At 38.0% G+C, this 27,945-nt stretch overlaps 1 protein-coding gene across 4 annotated transcripts; it reads left to right on the top strand.

Annotated features, from left to right (window-relative positions):
- Positions 1–164: 164 nt before the first annotated feature.
- LOC145978882 (uncharacterized) lies at positions 165–26,147 on the top strand. Of its 4 annotated transcripts, none has more exons than XM_083111795.1 (4): positions 165–251; positions 3,218–3,337; positions 7,159–7,691; positions 23,973–26,147. In XM_083111795.1, exons 3-4 carry the CDS (start codon positions 7,170–7,172, stop codon positions 25,890–25,892), a joined length of 2,442 nt encoding a protein of 813 aa, XP_082967921.1. In that variant the 5' UTR covers positions 165–251; positions 3,218–3,337; positions 7,159–7,169; the 3' UTR covers positions 25,893–26,147. The 4 variants fall into 4 exon arrangements, with proteins under 4 accessions (XP_082967921.1, XP_082967922.1, XP_082967925.1 ...); XM_083111796.1 differs by having other exon boundaries at positions 168–290; XM_083111799.1 differs by having other exon boundaries at positions 200–262.
- The last annotated feature ends 1,798 nt before the right edge of the window (positions 26,148–27,945 follow it).

Below are 27,945 nucleotides of genomic sequence, written 5' to 3'. Positions count from 1 at the left end.
CCTAACCTCGTAGGCTTTACTACACAGGCTGAACCTCGCCCTTTAATAAAGGAAAATTGAAATTGAAATTGAAATTGACGTCAGAACGAAAGGTTGCTAAAGTGTTGTTCAATAAGGGAAGCCCCGCTTTTTGCATTGCGACGTGCTTTTGTTATTCAGTAACGCAAGAAATCGCCATAAGGGAGAACAAGAGAAATGTTATTGTTTCCAATCTGTGGTGCGATTTAGTATGTTTATACACTAGGATCAAGGTTATTGGAAGGTTTTATTGCATTTATTTTAGAATTTTGGTAAACAAAATTTGAAATTCTACTAGAAAATTGTAAACTTGTTAAATTTCTGCATCTTTTCATTAGTTCTATCGTTATGATGACTGTAAGTGACTTTTGTTTGTATTGTAGTTCTCACATGCGCATTCGATCAGTCGTACATACATAAAATTATATGTACAATACATCGTACAAATTCTATTCCATGTGTAATGTATCCAAAATCGCAATGTTTGAATCCCTTTCCAAAGCTTTATCATACTAATGCATTTCCTTTGCACTTGAATACGATTCTGTTTATAGCAGAATGTTAAAGGTCAAGTTAACTTTAAGACAATTATTTTCATGCGTACAGCTTACAATTCTTGAGTAGGTCCATTATTAGGCATGACTTGAGATGACCGGACCCCTCTCCGATTTTCTTTATATTTGACATATTCACTAATTGAGGCCTCCGGTAACTCTATTATAGCCCGAACGGATTTCTTCAAATTTACAGGAGAAACTACTTACTGAAATCACTTTCTGTATCATTGTCGAGGTTCTTGAAGGTATTTTCTTTTACGGAAACTAAAAACTTCACCATAGAATGCTGCAGAACAATAATCAGTTGGTACGTAAGGAACTTGCATCTTCTGTAACATTAAGCCGTTGTTTCCATTATGTACGTGCAGATGGCGCGAGCATCGAAAGTCACTCAGTCTCGGCAGTGTTTCCAAACGTGCCTTTTTTTTACGAGATTTTTTTTTTTTTTTAACTATGCTAACCTAACCTAACCTTGCCGGAATTGGTCCGTGGGGCTATCGTGAATGGTTTTTGGGGCTATCCGTCAATGGTTCGTGGAGCTATCGTGGATGGTTTTTGGGGCTATCCGTCAATGGTTTATGATGACATAATAAACACGAAAGTAGGTATTTTTCGGTTAAGAAGGTTGAAACACTGCATGCCCACTCCAAATCGCACGACACGCGATAATCCATGACGAGTGCACGCCATATTGTCTGTTACTCAAGCATAACAAGGAAGACAAATAATGACTTGTAATATGAAAAGTTGACACTATTTTATGGAAAAAGGCATAACCTCACCTTGAAGAATCTTCCCCAATGCAGAATAGGTAAGTATCAATGCTAAAAGTAAGGAAATAAACGAGTGACAGATGTTCGGGCTTTACTAGACCGAGGCCTCCTAATCAGGAATCTGAAATTAAAATTTGTCGGTCACGTCTAGAAATTGCGAACTACTGATGCTAGCCTCACGAACCATTGGCACGTGGTTAGGTTAGGCAAACATAGTTAAAATTTGGTGTCGTGTTAGTATCAGGATATAGAAATTGGAAATAATTGCGAACCATTGACACTAGCCCCACGAACCATTGGTGCATGGTTAGGTTAGGCAAACATAGTTAAAATTTGTTGTCGTGGTAGTATCAGGAATATATATATTTGGTTGTGAAACAAAAAATTTCGCGAAAATCAACAGTTCCCATTCCGAAAACTAACACCTTATTTTCGCTTATTTTGCAATTTCTAGACGTTTCCGACAAATTTGAACTTCAGATTCGTGCCAAATATGAAGAAAATCAGAGAGTGGTCCGGTTATGTCAAGTCATTCCGATTTTTGGTATTTAGCTGCATGAGGATTGTCAACAAAATATTCATTTTTGTTTCACGGACCTTCCACAAAATGCAGTTCGGTTCTACTCCATGTAGATAACAAAATAAATAAAGGTAACAGTATGGTATAGTGAAAACACATTTCACTTGTTTATTTCCTAATTATTTACATTTGTACTTACCTGTTACGCATAGTGGAACATTTTTAAACGTGGGATTTTGCTTTTTACACTGAAAAAATCGTAATTTTTCACATTTCAAGTATTTATTGTTCATTGCTAATTCGCTTTTGTTACACACAATATGGAGGGCAAATCTTGACTCACGTTGTCTATCGTCAGCTGATATGCAGTGTTTCCAAACTTATTACCCAAAAAATGCCGCACAAACTATTCACAGAAGGTTTTTAAGCGAAAATTGATCCACAAACCATTCACGGAAGGTTAGGTTCATTTGGGCTAGGCAAATATAGAAAATGAAATTGGAAAAAAATAATTCACAATGCAACCTTCACACGTCATCTTGTAAAACCACCGCGTGGTTGCTACACTAACAGGGGGTTACATAATCGAACACACGGAACATTTGATTCACGTAGTCGACGGTAATGGTGGCAAGAACTATCGTGCATCGGAGATACATTTATGTCGAAAAATACATGATTTACTGGCCGAATAAGTTGAACGAAGGGAAAAAACACTTCCACGAGCTTCCAAAAGTCTACAGAAACTCAGTTCTGTAAGTAGTTTCTCCTGTAAATTTGAAGAAATGTGTTTTCACTATAGGGGCTATGTGGGGGTGTTTTCTTAAATTATCTGAAAAGAAACATAACTCATGCTTCCTGATGTACTCAATGCCCATTTGACTCCCATCTTCTGGAATCCAATAATTTGGACAGAAAATTTCACAGAGCAAAGGTTCGAGACATAAACTTGATTTGCCACAAAGCAGTACTCCATCGAGAGCTTTTTTTAAATTAATGCAGTCGTCATGGGTGCTGCACATACTAACCAGGGATACCACCATGAAGCAGCAGAGAGTAAGTTTGTGCACCCCTAAATCATACCCTTTCCTTGCTGTGACTAGTCGTTCCTTTTATCTTTTCTGCACATGGAAGTTTTTTTCCATGGGACATGCCTTCAACTGATCCAATTTTCACACAAGTTTTCAGTAAGTTGCAATTTATCCTCTGTGTGACATAAACTATTTTGTATGGCAAGTTCATTTGAACAATAAGTTAATCTTTACGAGTAAAAGTGAACCTATTACATTTGGTGACAACAAAAGGAAATTTTGTAAAATGCATTGTAAAACATATTTTTATCTTTCCAGGATGTTAGGAACAATTCTGGAATAGTAATGCTGTATCGTACAACAAGAGCTGAGATGCTGAAGATGTTCATGTGGTTCATTATTTTGGATTCCTACCATTCATTTCATAGGCTGTGTTAGGTAAGTATGCTGGTTTTTAATTTCTTATTGGTTCTCAACAAAATTATTCTAAAAATGAGATGATGCCATGTAATTATTTCATGGTATTACTGAGCATAGCTAAAATATGAGGTAGATACATAAATAGTGCATTCTATATTTAAAAATGCATTGCTATTTTTATTAACACTTAAATGCATTTCTACAAATCCGCTCATGTGTGTAAAAGGTGACACCTGCAGAAAACAATGAAATGTCAACCTATCTTCCACATAATACATTCTAGAAACTGGGTTTTCGCAGGCTAAATAGACATTGTGTCTGTACCGAAATGCAGATTAGTGGGATTGGGTGATGTGGTGAGCAAATTTTGCAGTCTCAAAATCTGCATGACTTTATACTACCAATAAAAGAGCAATATTCGCAAAATAATTTTGAACGAATTTTATTGCTGTTTTCAAGCTGTTTTTTTTTTTTTTTTTTAAATTCTTCAAAAATGAACAATTCAGGCACAGATAAGCTCTAGGCTTCATTTAATCATTTTACACTAATTTGAAAGTATTTTCTTCCTTATAGTGTTTTCCGAGAGCACAGTTCAAGTGTGTGGTAATTAGTAACACTAATAAGTTCATGATATTTTTATTTTTTTGGATAGGAAGCAAACATAGACACAATATTTTTTTGGCAATTATTTACTAATTTTTTTATATATATATATTTTTTTTTTAAAGCATCTTGTGACTCAAATTATTGAGGCATAATTTGAATCAATGGATTTTAGATGGGCTAATGTACACTAGGGTTATGAAAAAAAATATTTTTTTTAGCCTGTAGTAGAAATCAATGAACTTTTTAATACAGAATCAGAAAATGACAATTATTTCGTTCAATTCAAAAAAATGTTCCGCACCAATGACAATGAAAATTCTCAAATTTAAGTACATTCAGCGCAGTCAAAATGTATTAGTTGAAATAAGCTTCAGATTCAAATATTTATGTTTTGCATTTCTGGTACAGTTCTTCCATTAATTTCACCCCTCGTTCGGCACAAATGTTCATCCGTGATATATCTACAACAGATCTTTCAACATTCCAGTGAGTTACAAAGCACTTCATGGCTGCAGAGCAATTTAATTCGGAAATTCCATCCATCAGTTTCTGGTGAATCTCTGCGTTGAACATTTGGTTAGAAAACCAGGCTTCCTGCCATGTATTTGAGATGAAAGAGCACGGTATTTGCAGTGATATTCTCCATTTAGGAATGAAGAAGTACAAAATGAGAGCATATATAGCACGTGAATTCCATCTGGCATTGTGAAGAGACGGTAATTTTCTCCATTTAATTGCTGGGATTGCACCAGTTTCTTTAAGGAGACGGAATGCTCTACATAACTCATACAGAAATCTAAAATCATCTCGCCAACCTGGATTTTGAACAGTTATCATTTAACTTTCTGGCTTGTAGGACTGCTGCAAGACATCGTATTGTTTTATCACTTCATCCACGAATTCATAGTTCAGAGTTGGTTTGGTAGAAGAAATCGGATTAAAGAAGTCTAACACATGCTTTACGATTCTATCAAGAATATGGTGCTGGCAGCCAATGTACTGTGGCTGATCAAATCCTCTTGTGATTATTTCACTTTTTAATTTTTGAACAATTCCATTTACTCGTCCAGTATTTACTGCTGTTGTGTCACATATGATCATTTTGAAGTTCTTCCATGCATCAAATTAATTCAGCAAACTTTGCAGTGCATTAAAAATATCCTGTGATGACCTGCTTTCACATTTTACTATACCTAATTTCAATTCTCTAAGTGAACTCTTCAAGATTACCACTTGATACTCGTGATTTGCAATTTGCTTACCGTCGAAATGAAGGCAGAATTGTTTCTCTTCTTGCAAAATAGATTTTATTTTACGCCTTTCATCTTCGTCACTTCTAATAACAGCTCGCCAAACACCTGACTGTGATGGTGTTGTAACACTGATTCCATATTCGGCTAGACTGGAGCACACTACAGCAGCTTTATTAATTGAAATAGATTTTTTTGTCACCAACTAAGTTGCATGTGATGTTGAAAAATGCACGACTCGTTTTCTTTTGTCATTTTCATTTTCTTCTGATACATATGCTGTGTCAGAAAAAATTCATCACTACTTACCTCTGCTGATGATGCGTCGTCTACATCAGTGGCAAAGACAGTGTTTGGTTCAGATTGTGAAGCCGATTTTCGCACTCGCTTAGAGGGATGGATGGACGATTGTGGAGCAACTGTGCTTGTTACATATCCAATTTTACCTTGTGATTTCACTTGTAACTTGTATAGTTCTTTATCTTCTTGGCACACCAATGTCAATCTGTTTTCGTTATGTCAAATATATTTTCTATTTCAACTTGAAGTGAATCTTTTTTCCTCTTTCTATTTTTATCGTTCTCTTCAATCAATTTAACTACTTTTGACATAATTGCTTGTTTTGATAAAATTGGAAAGCTAAATTTTCCCCAGAGAACAGTAAGCTCACCAGTTATCATAGCCATTCTTTCTTTCTTATCTTTCTCTGTTTCCAGAAGTGTATGATAGCGACCAATAATGTCTTTCTTTCGCGGAAGTCGAGTAAAAGAACTAAGTGTTTCAATTATAGTTACATCTCGTCTTATTGTTACATCAATAGCTACATTCTGCGTCCACGATTCCGCATTTTTCTTAATCGCTTCACTTGATTTATAATATGCCATTATAATACTAATATTGAACTACGAAACCTGAAAATAGAGAAAATATACACAATTTGTCAATAAATAATCATTTAATAATTACTACATTAATTTACTAATTATTACATTAATAATACCCTTTTCAAATGTTGTTTGTGGTATTTTTCGAAAGAGCCCCAAAAATAGTTGTTATTGATAATGTAGGGTTATAAAAATATTAAATTTATTGTGATGCTCTTTCCGAAGAACCCTCGCTGTTTGAAACCACAAACAGTCACACACACTGTATAATTACCATAATCTGTAACTACATACATATACAAATACACGTATAATTTTAAATAATGTTTTACTAAAAATATAAACACATGTTATTAGTCATTTTATCGTGAGCGATATTATAAAGATCTACTTTTTTAGTAGCTACAGGCTACAGTACCGTACATACAGTTCTTGTGACACACACTGAAATTGAAACGGGTTGGTGCGGGAAGTTTTTTTTAGAGCCACCTGTAATAATTATTTTTTAGAAATCAGGTCACAAAAGCTCATCATTTGCGACCACAGGAGATAAAAAAAATTGCAAAAAAATTTTTTAGTCATAACCCTAATGTACACCCTTTACCAAAATTTGGGGATACAATGTCTCTTTGAGACAGTACACACACACACACACTCACACACTCTCTCTCTCTCTCTCTCTCTCACTCTCACTCTCACTCTCTCTCTCTCTCACTCACTCACACTCACTCACCATGGTCACTTGAAAATCTCTTAAGTATATGTACATCTCACTGGTAATAGGATTCGAATTGCTAGGTATTTATTTATTTATAATCTGAACTGAGGTACCAAGCAAAGAAGAAAACTGCCATGTGAGACACTCTCGTCTGTAGTCTGTATACCATTGTGGTTAGGGCTCTTACTGCTTTGACGTGTACATATCACATATCATCTTCTGACTGACATCCAGAACAGCCAGTTCCCAAGCTTTTGGAAGTATGCATTAGATCAGAATTTTACTAAATTTGGCATTTAACTTTTTTCTTTTTCTTTCTTTTTGTTGTTCCTTTTGTTGAGTACAAAAACTTGTTACTTACAATATCTTTTTTTTTTTCAGGAAGGTGCAAAATGACTGCAGACACAGACAAGGAGTATCTTTTGATTCCATCCAACAGCAAGTGCTTAATTTGCAATGTTAAAGTTAGCACTTCTCCAAGAGGGATCTGCAATATATTTCAGACCAATGTTCCCACTCCATCTCAGAAACAGTTAGTAATTATTCTTGCAGCTATCCTGGAATGTGATATTATTGAAGACTGTGTGCATAGTCAAGTAATATGCAAAAAGTGTTATAAACTTATACATGACTTCGATGATCTGGAGGTTAAGTTGGCAGACATAAAACAGAGCATTTCCAATAAGTACAAGGAAACGTTAAAGTGCCATGAATTGGATAAAATTAAAATATACGAGCAGTGCAATAAAGATGTGTTAAGTGACAGTAATACACAGGAACAAAGTGAGAAAAATAATCTTCCATTAAATGAAGAAGATGAAAATGTGATAACGAAACTTCCGAAGGAGAGGCGACATAGCAAGGCACAAGTCAGATGTCGAGTGGTGTCAGATACTAAAGAAGATGAGCAAAAGGTATCATTGTTTTTAGGTAGCTAGCATAAAATTTAATACAGGGTAACATCGATTTTACATTTTTCAGGGGACAGCTGAAAAAATGTAAAATTGATGAAAATTTTATAACATTTTGCTATGTTGGGATCATCAAGATTGAATGTTTTAAATGGGAAAATGTAAAATCATGGTTCCACTATATTTTGAAAATAATAATTTATAACTAGAATTTAGATTTAGATGTACTAAAAACTTCTAAAATAGGCACTTAAATAGGCACCATAATAGTCAGTGACCATGAACATATCAATTTTCTCGGTCAGTTCCTATGCTTTTAGACTTGTATTTTTCTTCAGTATTATCTTCTGCAGGAAGGGCCAAAGTTTTGCTTCTCAATCCACCAGTACAACTATTTTCCACTCTTTCATACATTTCATACAGTTAGTGTGTTGAGATAATTATAGGTATTATATTTTGTCTAACTTTTACACACCTTGCTCACGAAAAGGTTTAAAAAGTTATGGGGAGATTTTACTCGTAAAGTTTATGTTGTGTGACCTCTCACATAAAGCTATAATTTTTTGGAATTTTGGAACCATTTATTTTTTTCTTCAGGTTCATATGAAAAAACTAGGTACTTAGCATAGTACCACGTCGAAATGTAGTAAAAGGATTGTGGACAAGAGTTGGTGTGAATACATTTAAGATATTATATCCCCACCCCAGACGTATATAAAAAGCTCGTCGTTCACTAAAAACTTGCACAATTAACCTATCCTCATGTTAAAAACTTTAAAATCCTGTGTGTATCATTATATACAACTTGCAGGTTCGGCCATTCCTGCTCAACTGTGCTTCCTAATCTACATGAAGGTCACTCCTCCACGAACGCTTTCCTCTCACCTTTATTTCCTCTTGTCGCGTCACAAATCCAACGTAAATTCTCATTCTTCTGGAGCAGCTTGGATAACTTCCGGAGTGAAGTGGAAACCGATATTGGGTGCAATCTTCCACGCTTTATCCCATTTTTTGAGGAAATTGATTCACCCTTCTTCTAAATCTCCCCCCCCCCCCTACAAATATTTGCTGTTTCGTACACCTTTCTTCCTAACTTCCGGTTTTCTTTTCTAATTATTTCCTTTTTTGCAATTCTATGTCCACTTTCCAAAATGTGTTCCGAGAGGCCTGTTTTGGGAACTTTTTCTTTAATATCTTTTTCATGTTCGCTCATGTTCAAATACGAAACAGTGAATATTTATAGAGGTGGAGGAAAATAATCTTAACAGGGATGAAGGAAATTTAGAAGAAGGGTGGATCAATTTCCTCAAAAAATGGGATAAAGCGTGGAAAATTGCACCCAATATCGGTTTCCACGTCACTCCGGAAGCTGCCCGAGAAGAACGAGAATTTACGTTGGATTTGTGACGCGATAAGAGGAAATAAGAAAATAAAGGTGAGAGGAAAGTGTTTCCTTTTACCTTCTTTGATTTTTATATATATATATATATATATATATATATATATATGGGTCATTCAATGTCAAATCAGACAGGAGTTGACCCTCATAGTCACCGATTTTGATGATATTTGGTACACAGCTTTACTCCAAAAACCGATACCTATGAGAGGATTTTGCTGAAATATGATTATTACGAATTATATGAGGGTTGTTCAAGATGTCATTTGTGAGCAACATGCTCTTTTCAATTAAGTATGTCTCGGGAACAGATAAAGAGACAGAAGCATTCTTGAGCTCATTGTAATGAGGAAAGACGGTTGCATATTATAAGATGACCATATGTTGAAACTTAGTAAAATTTGAACACACTGTTCAAATTTCAAGTTAAACAGCTCAAAACACCCCCAATCGATTTTTCTCATTTTCGGATATTTTTTAACCTTGCCGCCCAAGGCCTTTTTTTTGTAAGCCTCTATTGCCCAAGCCGATTTTGAGTAAAATGCAGAGTTTCAATTAAATGAGTGTAGATCGAAGGCTAATTGCCCTAGAGAGGTGAGTGATATACCGTTGTACGCGGAATGAACCAGAGATTCAGACTATATGAAATTTTTGAAAATTCGGCGTATATGTGGCAGGGGGGTGGGGGCTAACTCTCAAAATTCCAAAATTTCGGGGGGAAAAAATTTGGTTCCCCCACCCTCCCCAAGAAATAAGTACATGACAGTGTCGACATGCACATGGAAATGATCGCTGACATGTAAGGAACACAAAAATATTTGCATTATTATCATATGACCAATGTAACTTGAGTTGTACCCCCCAAAAGGAATGGTCGGCACGCCACTGATTCAAGCTTCAAAATGCAGCGGTACCTTGAAATGACTATAGCTCAGAAACTAAATGCCCTAGAGATATGAAAGATATACCGTTGTACGCAGAATGAATCACAGATTTAGACGATATATCATTTATGCACATTCAGTGTACATATGGAGGGGGAAAGGGAGAAATCCCCTCAAAAATACTTTTCTTAAAAATAAATGGTGTTTCCCCCCGCCCTCAAAAAAATGTCAAAATGCAAAATTTATGCAAATTTGGTGTATATATGGAGGGGGAAGGGAGAAAACCCCCAAAAATTATTTTAAAAAATTGTCACCACCCAAAAAATGTCCTCGCACTTGGGCACAAAACGACACCTTCGCACAACATTCATGGACGAAAAGCTAGAACGTAGTGACAAATTAGCGCCAATTCTTGCAGCTGCTTGAAATTCTATTTTTAGACAATGCTGGTAACGTCTTCCTTTGTCGGCAAAAAATTGACCTTGAAGAGAGAAGCAAAAGAGATGTCCCTTTTCCCACCCTTCCCCCTCCATTTTCATGAAGAAAAAAATGCAAAAAACCATTTCTGTTAAATACATGTGTTAGGAACAATATAATAAAATAAAATCGAAATTCTAGCCAAAAATAGAAAAGTTATAACGTAAAAACTACGACCTTGACACATCTCGATCGAGACGCTTGGTGTCCTGAGGGTTACTTTTGGGTATCTCGTTCGAGACGCTTGGGCACCAAAAGGTTAACTACCATCCTTCCTCTAGTGGCCGCGGTGGCTCAGTCGGTAACAAGTTTGACTACCATGCTAAAGGTCCCGGGTTTGATCCCCAGCCGGTTCAAATCCGGGAACTTTTCTATCGGAAGCGGCCCCGGTGCCTACCCAGCGTTGAATAACATGAGTACCTAGGGGGAAACCCTGGAGGGTAAAGGCAGTCAGGGGCATGATGCTGATCACATCACCCCCACTCACGACCAGATCAAGAAAGTGTGGGGCGTTACCCCTATACGCCTTCATGGCGTGGTGCTAAGCACAGACTTCATTTGTGTCGCGCTAAAGGATATATATACTTACTGTTCAGGGACAGATGATGTTCCACTTGATAATTGGCTTCATTCTGTGCTGTTATTGCTATTTTATGTGTTACTGTTGCCATATTTTTAGTTGCGTTCGTGGGAACAAGATGTGGGAGTGTTGTGAAAACTTCTGTGTTAGCCAAAAGAGTGAAGGGGGAAAACGACGAATGTCGGGAATAATTCCGTAAAAGATGGATTTTGGTCAGCTGTTAGACCACTACAGTGGCGTTTGCTGGGTTCAAAACCTGGGCTATCTCTTCATTCCGTAATGTTCGAATGCAAGGCTCTTTTTTGTTCAATTTCTTGGATTTTGAAGGGATGCAGGTGCGAATCTATGGGGGGAGGCGATGGGGGCGATCAACCCTTCCAACTACCAGGCTTTTGGAAATACTATGCGTAATATTTTTGAAGACTCAAATATTCTGTCTTTTATCACCAAGTTTAACAGGCTAGATAATATTTTTTAAAGTTTCAGTAAGCTAATTGGAACTGCACTTAAGAGTTGAAATTTTGATTCGAACGTGCAACATGCGTTAAAAGTGGGATCGAATCAGAACCCCTTGAGAGAATAGGTTTTTGTTTTATTTGTTGATTCAGTTTATTCCTCCTATCTAATCGACCAGTTTACGGTGGCAATAGGAGGAATAATGATAACAACATACACTAATGACCATCTTCTAAGGATCCCACGTTCGAATCCCAGCCTAGGCATGAGTGTTCCGTCATCAATTTTATATCTTCAGTCCTGCTCATCTTCGTGATTAGCCAAAAGTGGCAGAAAAGCAAAGTAAAACAAACCACATCAATCAAACCGTCTACTGGATCCCTCCTTATCTTTGCATGCAAAGCAATACTATAATCTCTGGATCAATTGATTCCTGTTTAGAGTATGATATGTTGTTCAAATAAAACAGTTGAAGTGTAGATTAGAAATTATTCTTGGTGAGGTGAGGCACACTACTGAAATTTGCCCCTCTGATGCGACAGTGTAATTAAAAACTCGTACCTTAGAATTTACAAATAATTATAAAAATGTCACTGTTTCATTCATATAGAAACAATAAGGAAAGGATTTCAAGTATTTCATGGTTATTTATAAAATATAGAGGCCTATGTTGTGAAATATTTATGTAGGCCTACGTGCGAGAATAAATATATAATAAACTTCTTACCTTGAATATTTCATTTGAACAGGAACTCTATTCTTATCTTGCCAACGTCTCTGGTAAAATGGTTATTAGTACAGCGTACTACGATACCATAGGTCCCAGGTTCAAATCCAGGCCTGGGCATGGCTATTCTTTGTGAATGTCTCTTCATCAATTTCCTTGTATTGTCATTCATCCTCGTGGTCGCGATTAGCTAAAATGGCAGAAAAACAACGCTAATTACAACCTTAGTGACAATGAAGTTCGACCAGTCACAAATATAGGAGTGCGTTGTGAAAGAAGGAGAACACATGCATATGCTGAACATATTTTATTTAGCATTCTACATGGAACAAAGGAAAACATAAATTTCCGCTGCAACGCAGCAATGTATGGTGTCCACACAAAATAAAACATTTTCGTCCATCTACACGTGACATTGAAGTTCGACCACTATTAGAGAGGATCCTGTTTATTATTTATTTATTTATTTATTTATTTATTTATTATATTGAACTCAACAGGTTTACACCAATTTAGAGTTCACACTGTAATAGAATAGTACAATTTCTTATACAATACATAGAATAACAATATTGTAGAGTTTCATAACATATTTCCATCTATTTTTCTAGCCAATGTATTCATAACTGATTTCTTGAATTTGGAATACAACATTGTGAACAAATCGACGCTTTTATTCTCTTTCTCCATAGCATTGTAGACCGCACTCATTCTCCAAATAGGTGACCTTTTCATGATATTTGTTCGCGCTTTGCTCACATAGAAGGTTCCATGCTTGGGTCGCGTTTTTATGTTCGGAATGCGTATTTTGAATTGCGAAAGCCACAGAGGAGATCGAAGTTTGCCGTTAAAAATTTTCCAAAGTAGCATAAGGTCTCGGGCTGTCCTTCTGCGGTCAAGTCTGTCCATATGGAATTGCTCTATTAAGTTGGTATACGATTCGAACCTGGGGTATTCGCCTTCCAGTTTGAATTTCATGTATCGCAATAATTTTGACTGTACACGTTCTAAATTTGCTGTATGTTTTTGAACTTCTGTGTTCCATATGACAGAGCCAAATTCGAGTTTTGTACGCACTAGAGAATAATATAATATTTTTAGTGTTTGTGTACTTCTGAAGCCCCTGCCCGTGCAAATAATAAATCCAACAAGCTTGTACGCTTCGCTTATTACTTTGTCCAGATGATAGGTGAACGTTAATTTAGAATCAAAAAGTATTCCTAGATCTCTTGCCTTTTCTGCTTTCTTAAGGTTAACATTATTTATTTTATACTGATAATCTATAGGCGTCTTTTGCTTGGTGTACATAACAGAGAAGCATTTTTTAACATTTAGGGAAAGTTTGTTATACGAACACCACGCACTCAACCTATTTATGTCGCGTTGTAAGGAGGCACAATCGTCTTCACTTGTTATTCTTTTGTAGAACTTTAAATCGTCAGCAAACAAGAGTTTGCGAGAATCAATCAGATGTTCGGGTAAATCATTAATTAACAACAAAAATAGAAGTCAAGAAAGTGTGGGGCGTTACCCCCACACCCCCTATACGCCTTCATGGCGTGGTGCTAAGCACAGGGGAGCACTTTACTTTTTTTTACCTATATTGGATCCCTGAGGGATGCCCGAGCTCACCAAAAATTCATCGGATGAGGAGCCTTTGTAGGTGACATACTGTCGCCTGTTCATTAGGTACGACGCCATGAGTTTTCTTAGGGAGTGTGACAAATTAAAGCTACCTAGTTTACTCAGTAGTACGTCATGGTCTACTGTGTCGAAAGCTTTTGAGAAATCAGTATATATCACATCTACTTGCCCCCCTTCGTCTAATACTGTACTTGTATAATGCAATTTCTCTCCAAGATTTGTTTCAATCGAGCTGTTAGGTAGGAATCCATGTTGAAATTCGGATATGGAATTTTTCACATGGTTAAAAATATGCATGTATAGTATTTGTTCTAGTATTTTCGCAGGAGTGGATAAAATAGAAATAGGACGGTAGTTTTGTATTGTATTGTTTTCACCCGACTTTTGGATTGGACATATAGCAGTCCATCTATCAGGAAACTGCATAGATGATAGGACAGAGTTGAAGATGATAGACAGAGGAACCTTTAACACATCAGCGCAACCTTTGAAAATGTATGGTGGGATTTTATCAGGTCCAGCGGACTTCTTTGGTTTTAACTTTTTGATAGCATTTTCGATTTCATTTATACTGATTTCTTGAATATTCAGTATGTCTAGCACTCTACTTTGTGGATGCTCTGTCATAATTTCAATATTATACGTGGACCCATTGCCTGTGTACACAGACTGAAAGTGTTTCGCAAATTCTTCTGCAACCGCGTATACGTTTGGTAGGGGCTCACCACCCTCAGAAACAGGGTGTTTTGGTTTGTCGCGTTTTTTACTATTTATATACGTCCAAAAGAGAGAAGGGGCATCCTGCATATTCTTTTCAACATTTAATACATAGTTATCATATGCAGCTGATATTTCTTTTTTTACTAGTGACCTAATTCCTCTAAATTTATTAGCATGGTGTGACGCCGCCCCGTCGGCGAATAACTGGCAATGCGTCGGGGCATGCTGCGGACGAGTCGTTCAAGGTATTCCACATCGATGCGGTGCCATTCCTCCTGCAGGCACGCGGTAAGAGCAGCCACTGTCGTGTCGCTTAAGAACACGCCACACATTCTCAATGGGTGAAAGGTCGGGACTCGATGGTGGCCATGGCAGAGTTCGCACGTGATGGCGAGTCAACCATTCTCTTGTCAGCCGCGCTGTATGAGACCTGGCATTGTCGTGTTGAAAGATGAGACGCCGCCTGTGGAACAGGTGCCTTCGCACCGTGGAAGATGCCGCTCCAGTATGTGTGTATAGGCGTCTGCATTCACAATGCCCTCACAGACGTGTAGTGGGCCAACCCCAGATGCCGTCATGCATCCCCATACCATCACTGACGCAGGTTTCTGTACCCGACGTGCATAACATTTTGCTTCATTCTGTTCCTCCTTCCGACAAATGACTATTTTCCGAATTTTCCCGTACACAACATTGAAAATGGATTCGTCCATCCACAAAACCCTGTTCCACTGCCGAAATGTCCATCCCCGGTACATTCGTGCCCACCGTAGTCGATTGCCGTTGTTCAACATGGAAAGGAAGGATTTACGTTTCGCCTTGTACACTCGGTAACCGCATCGCTGTAGGTAACGGCGAATGGTTCTGGTTGACACGTCAATGTGAAAGCGTTCTCGCATCCACAGTCATAATTCGGCCACCGAAACATGATTGTTGGTCGGGATATAGCGCCTAAATATCCGTAGGTCACGCACGCTCAGCAGGCGTTTTCGACCAGGGGCCTTACCTGGCTCTGTACTACCTTTTTTTTTGTGGTGTTTGATGATGCAGTGGACGGTTGACTTGGGTAAGTTCAGTTGGCGCCCTATTTCCCGTTCACTGAGTCCATCCCATTGCAACTCCACCACTCTTCTCCTCACGGTGGTGTCAATAGGTTTGCCCCTGGCCATGGTGATGATGCACTGCGATTCCTCGGTGCACAGCATGCGCTTATATACGGCGGACTCCCTTATCGTGTCCGTGACGTCATGCTTCCGTCGAATGCGCCACTATCTGGAATTTTCCGTATGGGTCTGGTGCCTGGTCGAAGTTCAATGTCACGCGTATAGTTCCCCGTTTTCGTTCTTTACGTGACCTTGGGTGCAACATGCTGGGATCACGATTCTTGCCTGCTCACACGCCTCCTCTTACACACATGCGTCACTTCTGCGGGTCACCCATTCCACCGCCTATGCCTCTGTGCATTTAATCACGTATTCCTTTCTGGTCGAACTTCATTGTCACCAAGGTTGTAACAACTAAATCCAATCCATTCTGCTCTTCTTTGGGATACTAGGCCTACATATCTTCATGATTTGAAGCTTATCCTCATACAAAAGCAGAGAAAATTGTTTCGTCAATAGTTAGTTAATTATGTCACTCATGTTCATTCACTACACTACGCAGCACAGATCATTCAAAACGTATAGGCCTATGTCACTCACTCAATACACTAAATAAAATCCGTGCAGTAAGGTACATAATTTTCTTAAACTTCCTTTAACGCGGTCAGCCACTCTCCGTCAGTCAAAAATAAAGCAGCCGAGGGGCTCAAGACTTTGTCACCATTGTAAAGCATGGTTGGTTGAAGGCCAGCACTCTTGCTTCTGGATGAGTTCAATGGGACAGTGTTGGCCCAGCGGGGAAAAAGAACTCCCAGTTACTTTGTCAGCTTTTCCCATTCCTGTAATTTTAGTTCTGTTTAAAAATTTCCCTTTTCTGAGAATAATCCCATGCTGGTTAGCGAGTTGGCATCGCTGTAAGATATTACCGCTGTTGTAAAATGAACAGTTCTCTGTCCAAGGCTTGGATACGGCGCTGTAGCTTGGGTTTGGAAGCCACTACAAATACGTCACAGATTGCCTCCAGGCGCTGGTCGGGGAAGAATTTAACCTATGAAGCCTGGTGGTAGCTTTAAAGGAAAGGAATCCATCCCCTTGTAATTTATTTTACTCCCGCACTCGTTATTTGAGAGTGAAACAAACAACAGTCACATTTGCTAGTCTATTATTTTCTGTATTTAGTCTGGGCTTCGGAGATAGCCTATCTAGCTAGAATATACGCACCTGGACCACTACTAGAGGTACAAAATCTCAAAAGTTCACACCCTTCTCCCCTGTGTTTCCCCTCAAGCATCGGATTCACAGACTCTTGTTTACTGGCCTCAAGCATCGGATTCACAGACTCTTATTTACTGGCCTATATCTAAGCAGTTATTTCCAATTAAAGTTTTGATCTTCATAAGATGGACTGAAGAAAACGTAATGTTTCGTTGTTCAATAATGTAAGTGGTTTTCACGTTATGTAAGAAATCATCTTTTAAAAAAGACAAGTCTTCCGGTACTTTTAGAAGTTTCTCCATTGTAACCTTCGAATAAATTATGAGACAGAAAATTATTTGGAATAATTTGCGAAGATGGGGATTAGTGATGATATGTTGAAATTGATCAATAGGCATCACAAACATCCATGCCCAAGCCAGGATTCGAACCCGGGACCCCTGGCATCACAGTGCGATGTGCTCACCACTCTGCCACGAGGGCAGGCGGTTCATTAAGAGAGAGAGAAGGACTAAAACCTAATAAATTTTCAATAAATATAATGAGTGAAAGGTAAAAGTATAAAGTGCTGTTCATAATGGATTCTGTTGAACTGGATAATTAAAATAAAAGTTGTGTATTTTTCTTCTTACCATATCTAGCAAAAACTCGCCCAATAAAATATTAGGTCGATGCAAATTTTTGTTGTTCCCTTTTTCTTTACATACCTTTTTCACTGTGCTGATGTAACCCCCAAACACTCCACCATGCACTTGACACCTTGGTTTAATAACTTCACAGAATCACCATCCCTCAATACTGTGCGTACGAACGAACACACGAACTTGAGAGAGTCTGATTGCCTGGATAGAATGCACGTAAGAATTATTGTGGCGATCTGGGAATTCATGCAGTCAATAATTCATGGCAGGAATGTAAACACAGAAGTGACAAAATAAAATTTCGGCATCTCCACAATTGCGCAACACATTGTTTTGGCTCATTTCCCGTGTCAAAGCTGGTTGGACGCGGAGTTTAAAGGGGAAGCGGCGACACTTGACAACAAAGCTCACTTGTTCTTAGCAACGATGTGAATTGTGCGGGAACTGGTTGCCAAGAAAAACAAATCTCTCTGTTGTTTTCAATTCGTACAGTGTGAAAAAATAAAATATGGAAATTTGATTTTTATTCTACGGCGATCATTTTGATATGCATTTCATAACCATTGGACTGGCCATTTCCGAGATTGCGACATCATAATTAATCATTAATTGTGGCTGTTCCACAGCTGAGAGTAGCATTATATTTGGCTGATATATTTAAGCAGAAACAAGCTTCAATCACCAAAAAAAAAAAAACATTTTTGTGACAGTTTTACATGAAGCTACACACAATTGAATTTGACTCATGTAAAGAATACACGAAAAACTACACTTTTACAAACAATTTTCTCTGAATAGAAAACAGACAGAGTTAAAATAACTTTGTCTTGCTTTTGTGTTGCTTTCCAGTGAGGTATATTTGAATTTTCTCCTCCCACGGAGTACAATTTTACAAGCACGCAAACCGAGGGCTCAATATTTTTGTCACGGATAGTAGTTAGCAGTCTTAAAAATATTCCCAAATCAAACGATAGTGTTATACATATATAGTAATATTGGGTAATGTTTGTTAGAAGTTTTAATTTAAATTTTAGATGAACTGAAAACTTAAAACACTATTTTTATATTTATAAAGTTACTGGACAAATTACAATTATACAAAACTTTATTGCTTGAGACCTCATTCCGAGATGTTGGAATGAACTCTAATTTAACCATCAAAATAACTTTCAACACAGTTAATCTCACAAAATGCTTTAAAAAATGAGTTTTTCACAAAATAATAGTTTATTTTTTTAAAAAATAGATTTATTGATTTAGTGTGAAAGTTTATACTATTTGGAGCACTTCTGAGAATACCAGACATTGATAGGTGTCACCCTTCCTGAGATATATCAAACCAACGTATCTCTAATACGGTGGACTCTTTTGAACATGGGAGGCATCAGTATGCACATAGCAATTGGCTCCTCGACTGAAAATACCTCAAATGCCATAACAATTATACTACCAAGTCTCTTGCTTCTAGCAGAAAGTGTAACATTTCATCAATCATTAGGGACTTAGTCGCTGGACTGTAATCAAGATGGTGGGTGTCCTCTATTTGGGGACGCATCTTATGGCGATTCTTTCATTAAGTTACATTAAAACTTATATCAGTTTAACGCTTATAAATTAGGATAGCCAAATTAGCCAAAAGTGGCAGAAGAAGCGAAGTAAAATATATCAAATCAAAAAAATGAAATCTCATAATGAGCCCACAACTCCTTGCTTATTTCAAGAGTTGCAGCTGTGAAACAGGCAAAAATATAAAAGCAATATTTCAGGTGGAATGTATAGCAACACGTTAAATGCTGAAACCACCACCACTACTCGACACGAAGATTAAGTCAATTTTACGAGATATACACAATTTACATGCATTTTTGCTCGAAATATATTTTAAAATATTAGTTGGCGTGAAGGCGTCAAATGCGCAATTTTTTAAATATAATTTTTATGATTTGCTATCGCTAGTACGCACCTTGCTGTACACAGCAGGTGCGTTATTATTGTATACAGAGAAGACTGGATCTCTCATTGACTTCATTCAAATCATCCTCATCGAAAATGCTTGCACTCAATATATCTGTTTAAATGTACGACATATAATAATACTGGGAAAATTATGTTCATATAAATCCGAGTTGAGTTGTGCTAATCGGGACTGGACTTACAGTTTAAAATGGGATCTGAACCACTATGTACATCCACCGGGTATCGAAGGAGACAACGTTCATATGAAGTTAACAGCTAAAAGAAATGCCTGCCCCCCCCCCAAAAAAAAAAAACTGCTGTACAACAGTACTCCATTTGAGAAATATTTCATTCATTATTTTATTCTGTGACAATACTTTTGATCAGCTCGACGGAACGAATTTACACAATTCTTGCAGTGAAGTGCAGCGAAACGGCAACCCTGTGGAAGTCACTTGCAGCCCGTGGACTCTGAGATTGACCGCCCCCGGCCATGCGTTATTCAGCCGTTTACCATATTAGGAGTGCAAAAGAATAATTAATATCTGGAACCACATTTGAGGTACACACGCCAAACTTCTGGAATTTGATCAAATGCGTTATATCAACAGTTTTTTGCAATTTTATAAAGGTAAAGGTAAAGTGCTCCCCTGTGCTTAGCACCACACCATGAAGGCGTATAGGGGGTGTGGGGGTAATGCCCCACACTTTCTTGATCCAGTCGTGAGTGGGGGTGATGTGATCAGCATCACGCCCCTGACCGCCTTTACCCCCCAGGGTTTCCCCCAGGTACCCATGTTATTCGACGCTGGGTGAGCGCCGGGGCCACTTCCAACGTTAGAAAAGTTCCCGGATTTGAACCGGCCGGGGATCAAACCCGGGACCTTTAGCATGGTAGTCAGACACGTTACCGACTGAGCCACCGCGGCCAAATTTTATTTGCAATTTTATTGAATTTGTAATTATGCATTTCAAGTTTGCACATTTCCCTAATTTTTTAAGTATCTAGTAAAAATATGCATTTGATTTTTTCTACAGAGGTGCAATAATAATCAAACTTCAAGTATACAAAATCTCAAGATTATATGTACAGTCGAATATAAACTGTATGGTGTTAAGTTCCCAGTTCGTGAAAATTGGAAGAAAACTAAACTTTTCAGTGATTTTTTTATTATAGTAAGAAAACAAAGCTAAGCTTAATTTTCAGATAACGCTTATTAAAAAGTAGATACTTGAAGAAGCTTTCCAATGAGGTATATTTGACTTTTTTCCTCCCACGGAGTACAATTTTACAAGCGCGTAAACTGAGGGCTCAATATTTTTGTCACGGATAGTAGTAGCGGCGAATTGGGTACCGAACCTTGTGGGATGGGGGCAAAGGGCAGTTAATTTTCTTATTACACAAGACTTTGCATTAAGAGGCCAGTGCAAGGCAAAAAATTTTGGGGTAATTGCCCCAAGTCCCCCTAATTGCCGCCATTGCTTCTAACTCACAGTTATTCTCAAAATATTATAAGTAATGATTTTTTCTCAAACATTCCCAGCATTCGTAGTTTTCCCTCTTCATTTTTTTTGGCAAACACAGAAGTTTCCACAACACTCCCACATCTCGTCCCCACGAACAGGGCTAAAAAATATGGCAACAGTAGCATATAAATTAGCAATAACAGCACAGAATGGAGCCAGTTATCAAGTGGAACATCATCTGTCCCTCAACAGTAAGTATATATATCCTTTAGAGTGACACAAATGAAGTCTCATCATGGGGATGCTGCAGCTCAGTTCATTGCTGATGCAGGACAAATTTCAATCTCATTTATCTCCCTTATATCAAAAAACACCTCGATAAAACTTTGTCAGTATGAAGAGGAAGGATGGTAGTTAAAAATATTAAAAATGAGAAAAATTGATTGGGGGGTGTTTTGAGCTGTTCAAACTTGAAATTTGAACATTGGAACAGTGTTCAAATTGTTCTAAGTTTCAACATTTGATCATCTCATAATATGCAACCATCTTTCCTCTTTACAACAAGCTCAAGAACGCTTCTGTATCTTCATACGTTCCCGAGATATGCTTAATTGAAAAGAGCATGTTGCTCAAAAATAACATATAATTCGTAATAATCATATTTCAGCAAAATCCTTTCACAGGTGTCAGCTCAGCCCTATTTGACATTTGAGTGTCTTACAGAGTCAAATTCTGATAATTGAAGTTTTCAGCTTTGTTGCACCTAAAATCAAGATCCAGTTGAGACCCCATTTAAGCCCCACTCTGAGCCACAGTGGACTAACAGTTGGGCTGAAAAGTTCGTAGGCTGACTCATAGATGGCGTTACTAGAATTAAATCCATGTGATTTTTACTTAGTACTAACCTTCAAAAGATACGTGTATAAATTTCACAGCTGCCGGATAATTAGTTCGTGAGATATAGCATTGTGAGTGAAGCAGCTTTTGTTATTGTGAAAAAATGGATAAAAACAGAATTTTGTGTGTTAATAAAGCATTGCTTTTTGGCGAAAAAAAATACTGTTGAAGCCAAGGCTTGGCTTGATAAACATTATTCGGACTCTGCACCAGGAAAATCAACCGTTGAGAAGTGATTTGCTAAATTTAAACGAAGCGAAATGAGCATCGAAGACGATGCACGCAGTGGACGCCCCAAAGAGGCTGTTACCGACGAAATCATCAAAAAAGTCCACAAAATAATTTTAAATGATCGTAAAGTGAAGTTGATCGAGATAGCTGAGATATATAAAACATATACATATAACATAACATAACATATAACATAGCGTTGTTGGAGCGTTTAAAGGATGAAATCACGAAAAAACGGCCCCATTTGAAGAAGAAAAAAGTGCTGTTTCATCAAGACAATGCACCGTGTCACAAATCAATGAAAACGATGGCAAAATTATATGAATTAGACTACGAATTGCTTCCCCATCCACCATATTCTCCAGATCTGGCCCCCAGTGACTTTTTCCTGTTTGCAGACCTTAAAAGAATGCTCGCTGGAAAGAAATTTAGCACTGATGAAGAGGTAATCGCCGAAACTGAGGCCTATTTTGAGGCTAAAGAGAAATCGTACTATAAAAATGGCATCGAAAAATTGTATGACCGCTATAATCGTATCGCCCTCAAAGGCAACTATATTGAATAATAAAATCGAATTTTGTCCAAAAAATATTTTTTACTATGTTAGCCTACGAACTTTTCAGCCCAACTGTTAGTCGGTAGTAGGGCATCTGACTGCCACACGGGAGACCTGGGTTCAATTCCCAGGGTGGGTGATTTAAGGTTGGAACTTTTCCGGCCTTGTCCCCACATAAGGTGGCTCCGGGCTCACTCAGCCTCAAATCAATGGGTACCTGGGGGGGGGGGGGGGGTAAAGGTGGCTGGATCGTGGGGCTTTACTTACACTACTTGCACATCATTTTTTTTTTCCACAGTACTTCAACTGTATATATCAGTTTAAGCACCTGATTATTGTTGATATACTTGAAATGTTATGTTAATAGAAATTTGAACTAGAAGGTAATACACATACACTAAGGGAGATTTCACACAAATAGCAAGCAACAAGTAATGGAAGTCATTCACACCAAAGTGAACACAACACAAAAAAAAAAAAAAAACATGAATCCAACTAAGATAAAGCTACACATTTTGAAATGTAATTGTATAACATTTAATTTATTAATGGAGCAAAGAAAGGGGGGGAGTAAAGGTGGCTGGATCGTGGTGCTGATCACATCACCTCCAAACTAGCAGAGATTGAGAATTTGTGGGGCCCTACCCGCAAGATCTAAATAACACGTAAAAGAGGAAACACTCATGACTCAGGAAAAATCCAAATTTTCGCGGCCTGGAGTCACATTGTCAGGTGTATGAAAAAGCATTAGAAGTGAGCAATGTGGACAGGCTCTATTATTGACTTTTTAATTTAATTTATTAATTAATATAAGATTGGATTAAAAGTAATTTTTGCATTGGAGTGGCCTATCTAGAGAAGGCCCAACTGTTAACAGCATGAATAACTATGCAGTATATTCTAATACATGGCCGACTCAACCATATCCCCAACCATTTCAAAATTTGGCTAGCAACATTGGAAAAAAATTACTGACATGTTTATTGTTCTGATTTAATGATACACTGATAAGGAAAAAACACATACTGCACTTGTCATCTTTTTAAAAATGGTTATGGTAATTTCCATAAGCAAACCCAAAATTTTAAAGATATATATTTATTTTAGAGCTGAAGTTGAGAAATCAGGCACCATGTGAAAATTTTCAGGTGCCATGGCATCTGGGTGCCCTGTATTTTTCTACCCTTGGGCCCAGGCAACATGGTCTAATATGAGTGACACCCTAGCTACAAATAAGGTGTCACTGATGTTAGGTGATGCATGTTTACTGTCACTTCAGTTTGTAATCTCCCTAAGTGTTTATGTATTTCATTGTATTTTTTTTCTTTTAGGAAAATAATGTCTTGTATGATCTGGATAGACCTATATCTCCAGATAGTGACAGCAAATTTGATGCGTTTGATTTTGAATCTCCGGAAGATGAACCTAATCAAGAACTGCATGAAGAAGTTTTCTCTGAAAGTGCTTCTCCAAAAACTGAAGAAGCCAATACTGGACAAAATGAGTCGGCAGGTGGTGAAGACAAAGTGTCTGATATTTTTGTTGGACCTGGAGGTGATCTCAGCGAATTAATTTGTTTGGATAAGCAAGAAGAGAAGTTTGAATGTAAGTTGTGTAAAGAAAATTCTTCCAGTGTTAGGGAAGCAGAAACCCATCTTAGGATTCATAATTTGAAAGTGTCCATTTGTGAATATTGTGGCATGGGCTTTAGAAGAAGAAGTGCACTTTCTATTCATTTGGATTTTCATATGAATGAAAATGGAGAGTTTTCGTGTGATTTTTGTAGCAAGGTTTTTAATAGCCGCAAACAACTGAAAGAACATAGGAAGATACATTTTAACAAAAATCACGCTTGTGAAGAATGTGGTAAACGTTACGGCTCCAGGCGTATGCTAGAGGAACATAAGAATGCTCATAATGGAATACGACCATATCAATGTCAAGTATGCCTGAAGGACTTTGCTTCGAAATATTGCTGGAAAGTTCATACAAAAATTCATGATGTGAGGCCACGGCCACATTCTTGTAGCGATTGTGGTAAGACATTCCTAAGTTCGCAGCACTTGCAGCAACATGAGAAAACACATTCCGCCCAGAAAGATTTTGTTTGCGAGACTTGTGGCAAAGCCTTTGGAACAGCAAGGAATCTCGAAGTTCACAATGTGGTACATACTGGATTGAAACCTCATTCGTGTATTATATGCAAGAAAGCATTTGCCAGGCGAGCAGAAATCAATGATCATATGCGTACGCACACTGGTGAAAAGCCTTTTCAGTGCGAGCTGTGTGGTGCAACCTTCAGTCAGAGAAGCAACTTGCAGTCGCACAAGCGAGCAACACATTTTGACGACAAGCGTTTTAAGTGCGAGGAGTGCGGAAAAGGTTTTAAGAGGAGACGGCTGCTGGACTATCACAAGAAAAGCATCCACACAGGTGAGCGTCCTTTCCGATGTGAAATGTGCGAAGCTGCATTTGTGTATCCGGAACATTACAAAAAACATATCCGTATACACACAGGTGAAAAGCCTTTTAAATGTGAGGTGTGTGGGAAAGCTTTTAACAGCAGAGACAACCGAAATGCTCATAGATTTATTCACAGTGATAAGAAACCCTATGAATGTGTGGTGTGCGGGATGGGATTCATGAGAAAACCGTTACTGTACAGCCATATGCAGTCCCAGGGACATTTACAAGATGCAATTGTAATAAATCAACCAAGATTACCAGAAGATAATACAAACGACGAAGCAAATTGTATAGAAGCAAATATTGACTTTGATGAGCAAACCAAAGCCTTTCTTGCTGATACGAAAGATGCTGTGATTATACCAGATGTACTCCCTCTTCAGTCTTACGATACCAAAGTAAAAACTAACAGCGAAAATGATCCAGTAACACTTGGTGCTAACGTAGTGGAACATTTAATTATTGAAACGCCACTGCAGTTTTCAGATGCTGCTATGTCCTCTCTTCCGGAAGATATCCCTCCTGCCATTCAGTGTCACAGAGGACAAGAACAGTCAATGAGAAGTACTGCACTACTGGTTCCTGCTCCTCCCCACCTTATTTCTGACATTGGTTCACTGTACCAAAACAACTTATCACCAGTAAATGTTAGTAAACCTGTTACATCATGCACCGATACATTAATTAATTCACAAATGTCGCCCACACCTGTACAGCTCCTGCAAATTAGAATTCCGCAACATGCAGATGTTAGCAGATCCTGGCAGAATTTTGTGAGTCCTTAGGTTTTTACAATGCAAAATGTACTTAAAATATGATTGTGTGAAAAATTATAAATAATATTGATATTATATTTTTTTTGTGCCAAGAGAGTTATACAAATATTCATCCTTTCCTTTTGGAATAAAGTTGCATGCCAAGATATAAGTGTAAGTCTTTTTTTCTTACGTTATGTAAAATATTTATTGTATGCATGTAAGACGATGCAAGTAGAAGTGATTTATTTAGAGTATGTATAAAATGAAGAAAGTATTATTGATGTAAGAAAATAAATATGTTGTTAAGTTTTTAATTTGTGTGTAATTCCTCCTCTAAGAAGCTCAAACCAATTTGCTTCTTTGTTTTGCATTTGAAAGGAAAGATCTATATTTCCGCAGAGGTGTGCATATGGATAGATACAGATTTTATGATTTAGAAATGCTTAACTTAGGAGAGCAGTTGATTAAAATATATTAACAAAATGTTCTAATGTGATATTAAAAAGTTTCTCATTCTATTTGTTGTCAACCTTATCATTCTCACACTTAATAAAAATAAAAACAATGAAATAGCATGGTAAAAAGAAGTAGTTCTGACCTTTTTTGACCTTGAGAAAGGATTGAAAGATCTGAAGATAATTTAATAATTTCCCCATAAAAGAACAAACAGAAAATTTACAATTGGTATAAGTGTACTGACACATACAGGAATTTCCTTTAAAATTTCAATGATCAGGACTTTGATTCATTACTTACGTGAAATTTAGAAGATTTCGTACTTCCGCGTTGCACAATTTAATGGTTCAATCCTATTAATTTCGAAGATCCACTGTCTTCATTCACAAAAGGGTACGGCGTTTGAAGCGGAGATGGTACCGCGTCACTACTTTGTTTGTTCCCGGGCGGCGGTGGTTGCGATTTTTCCCGTTCGGCAGCACTGGCACGCGCATCTTGGTTTGTGTCGTCTGCTTCCTGTTGTCCGGTGGCGTTGTCAGTTGGGGGTTGGGGGGCTGGGCAGAATTGCTCGGTAATGTGCCGTTCCTGTTCCCCGCGTGACTGGAGGGGGGTCGGGTAGGTGCATAGCATCTTTTCTTTTTCGGGTCGGGGATCTTTCTGAGGACAGGGTGCCAAGTTGGGTGTGCTTGCCCATTGTCCAGGTTTAGTGCTGGTTTCTGCTGGATGATGGCATGGGTTTCTTTGATGGTGTTTTCTATGACAGAGCCGGTTGGGTGAAGTATGGATATGGAGGAGATGGTGTGGTTCGTGGAGTGGAGGTGTTGGGAGAGGCCTGATTTAGGTGTGTCGTTTTTGGCATCTTTTACATGTTCGTTAATCCGTTCTTGGACGGTGCGGATGGTTCTGCCAATGTAGGTGTTGTGGCATTGGCATGTGGTCTTGTAGACACCGGGGGATGCAAGTTTGGGTAGGTAGTATCTCTTGAAGTTGGGTAGTGCCCTTCCGATTTGGGATATGGGTTTGTGCGCTACTCGGATGTTGAAGGGTTTGAGGGCTTTGGCAAATTTTCCAGATGTGGTGGGGTGGTATGGAAAGGCGATCCATTTGGGTTTAGGATATAGAGCCACTTCTTATATCTTCTTCTTCCCTTCCAGTGCATCTTTCAGCAGGAAGTTTCTTGTAGCCAATTTATTTTCCCTTTCTTGACCACTTCACATGCTTCATTCTTCCCATATCACATTTCAAAAGCTTCTGGTTGCTTTTCCTCACTACATCATAGCATCTGTGCTGTACAGTGCTACATGCCACACAAAATACTTCATTAGTCTCTTTCTTAGTTATTTATCTAAAGGTCCACGAAACGCACCACTACTTCTGTTGAAGGCTTATTTAGCCATTGCTCTTCTCACTTTGACTTTGTGACCACCTCATGTCGCTCCTTATGGTTTCTCGGTTTCAACCTGAGCTGCTCCTAGTTCACGTAAGTTCACTCAGGCATGTAAGTCTTATAACATTTTTTGTCTTCTTCTAACAAGGCCATGTTGTCCACAAGACTTATACATTCTTGTTCCTCCTATATTACGGAAACTATTCTTACTAATTCTTCCAAGTAGAAGTTGAATAA

This window comes from Lepisma saccharinum, chromosome 25 (assembly GCF_977018435.1).
Source record: "Lepisma saccharinum chromosome 25, izLepSacc3.1, whole genome shotgun sequence".
Lineage (NCBI taxonomy): Eukaryota > Metazoa > Arthropoda > Insecta > Zygentoma > Lepismatidae > Lepisma > Lepisma saccharinum.
This window is presented reverse-complemented; position numbering and strand designations above follow the sequence as displayed.

Coding starts and splice junctions, on each gene's coding strand:
- LOC145978882 (XM_083111795.1), top strand. CDS start 7,170: ATGACTGCAGACACAGACAAGGAGTATCTTTTGATTCCATCCAACAGC. Junction 7,692..23,972: donor CTAAAGAAGATGAGCAAAAG/GTATCATTGTTT, acceptor TTTTTCTTTTAG/GAAAATAATGTCTTGTATGA.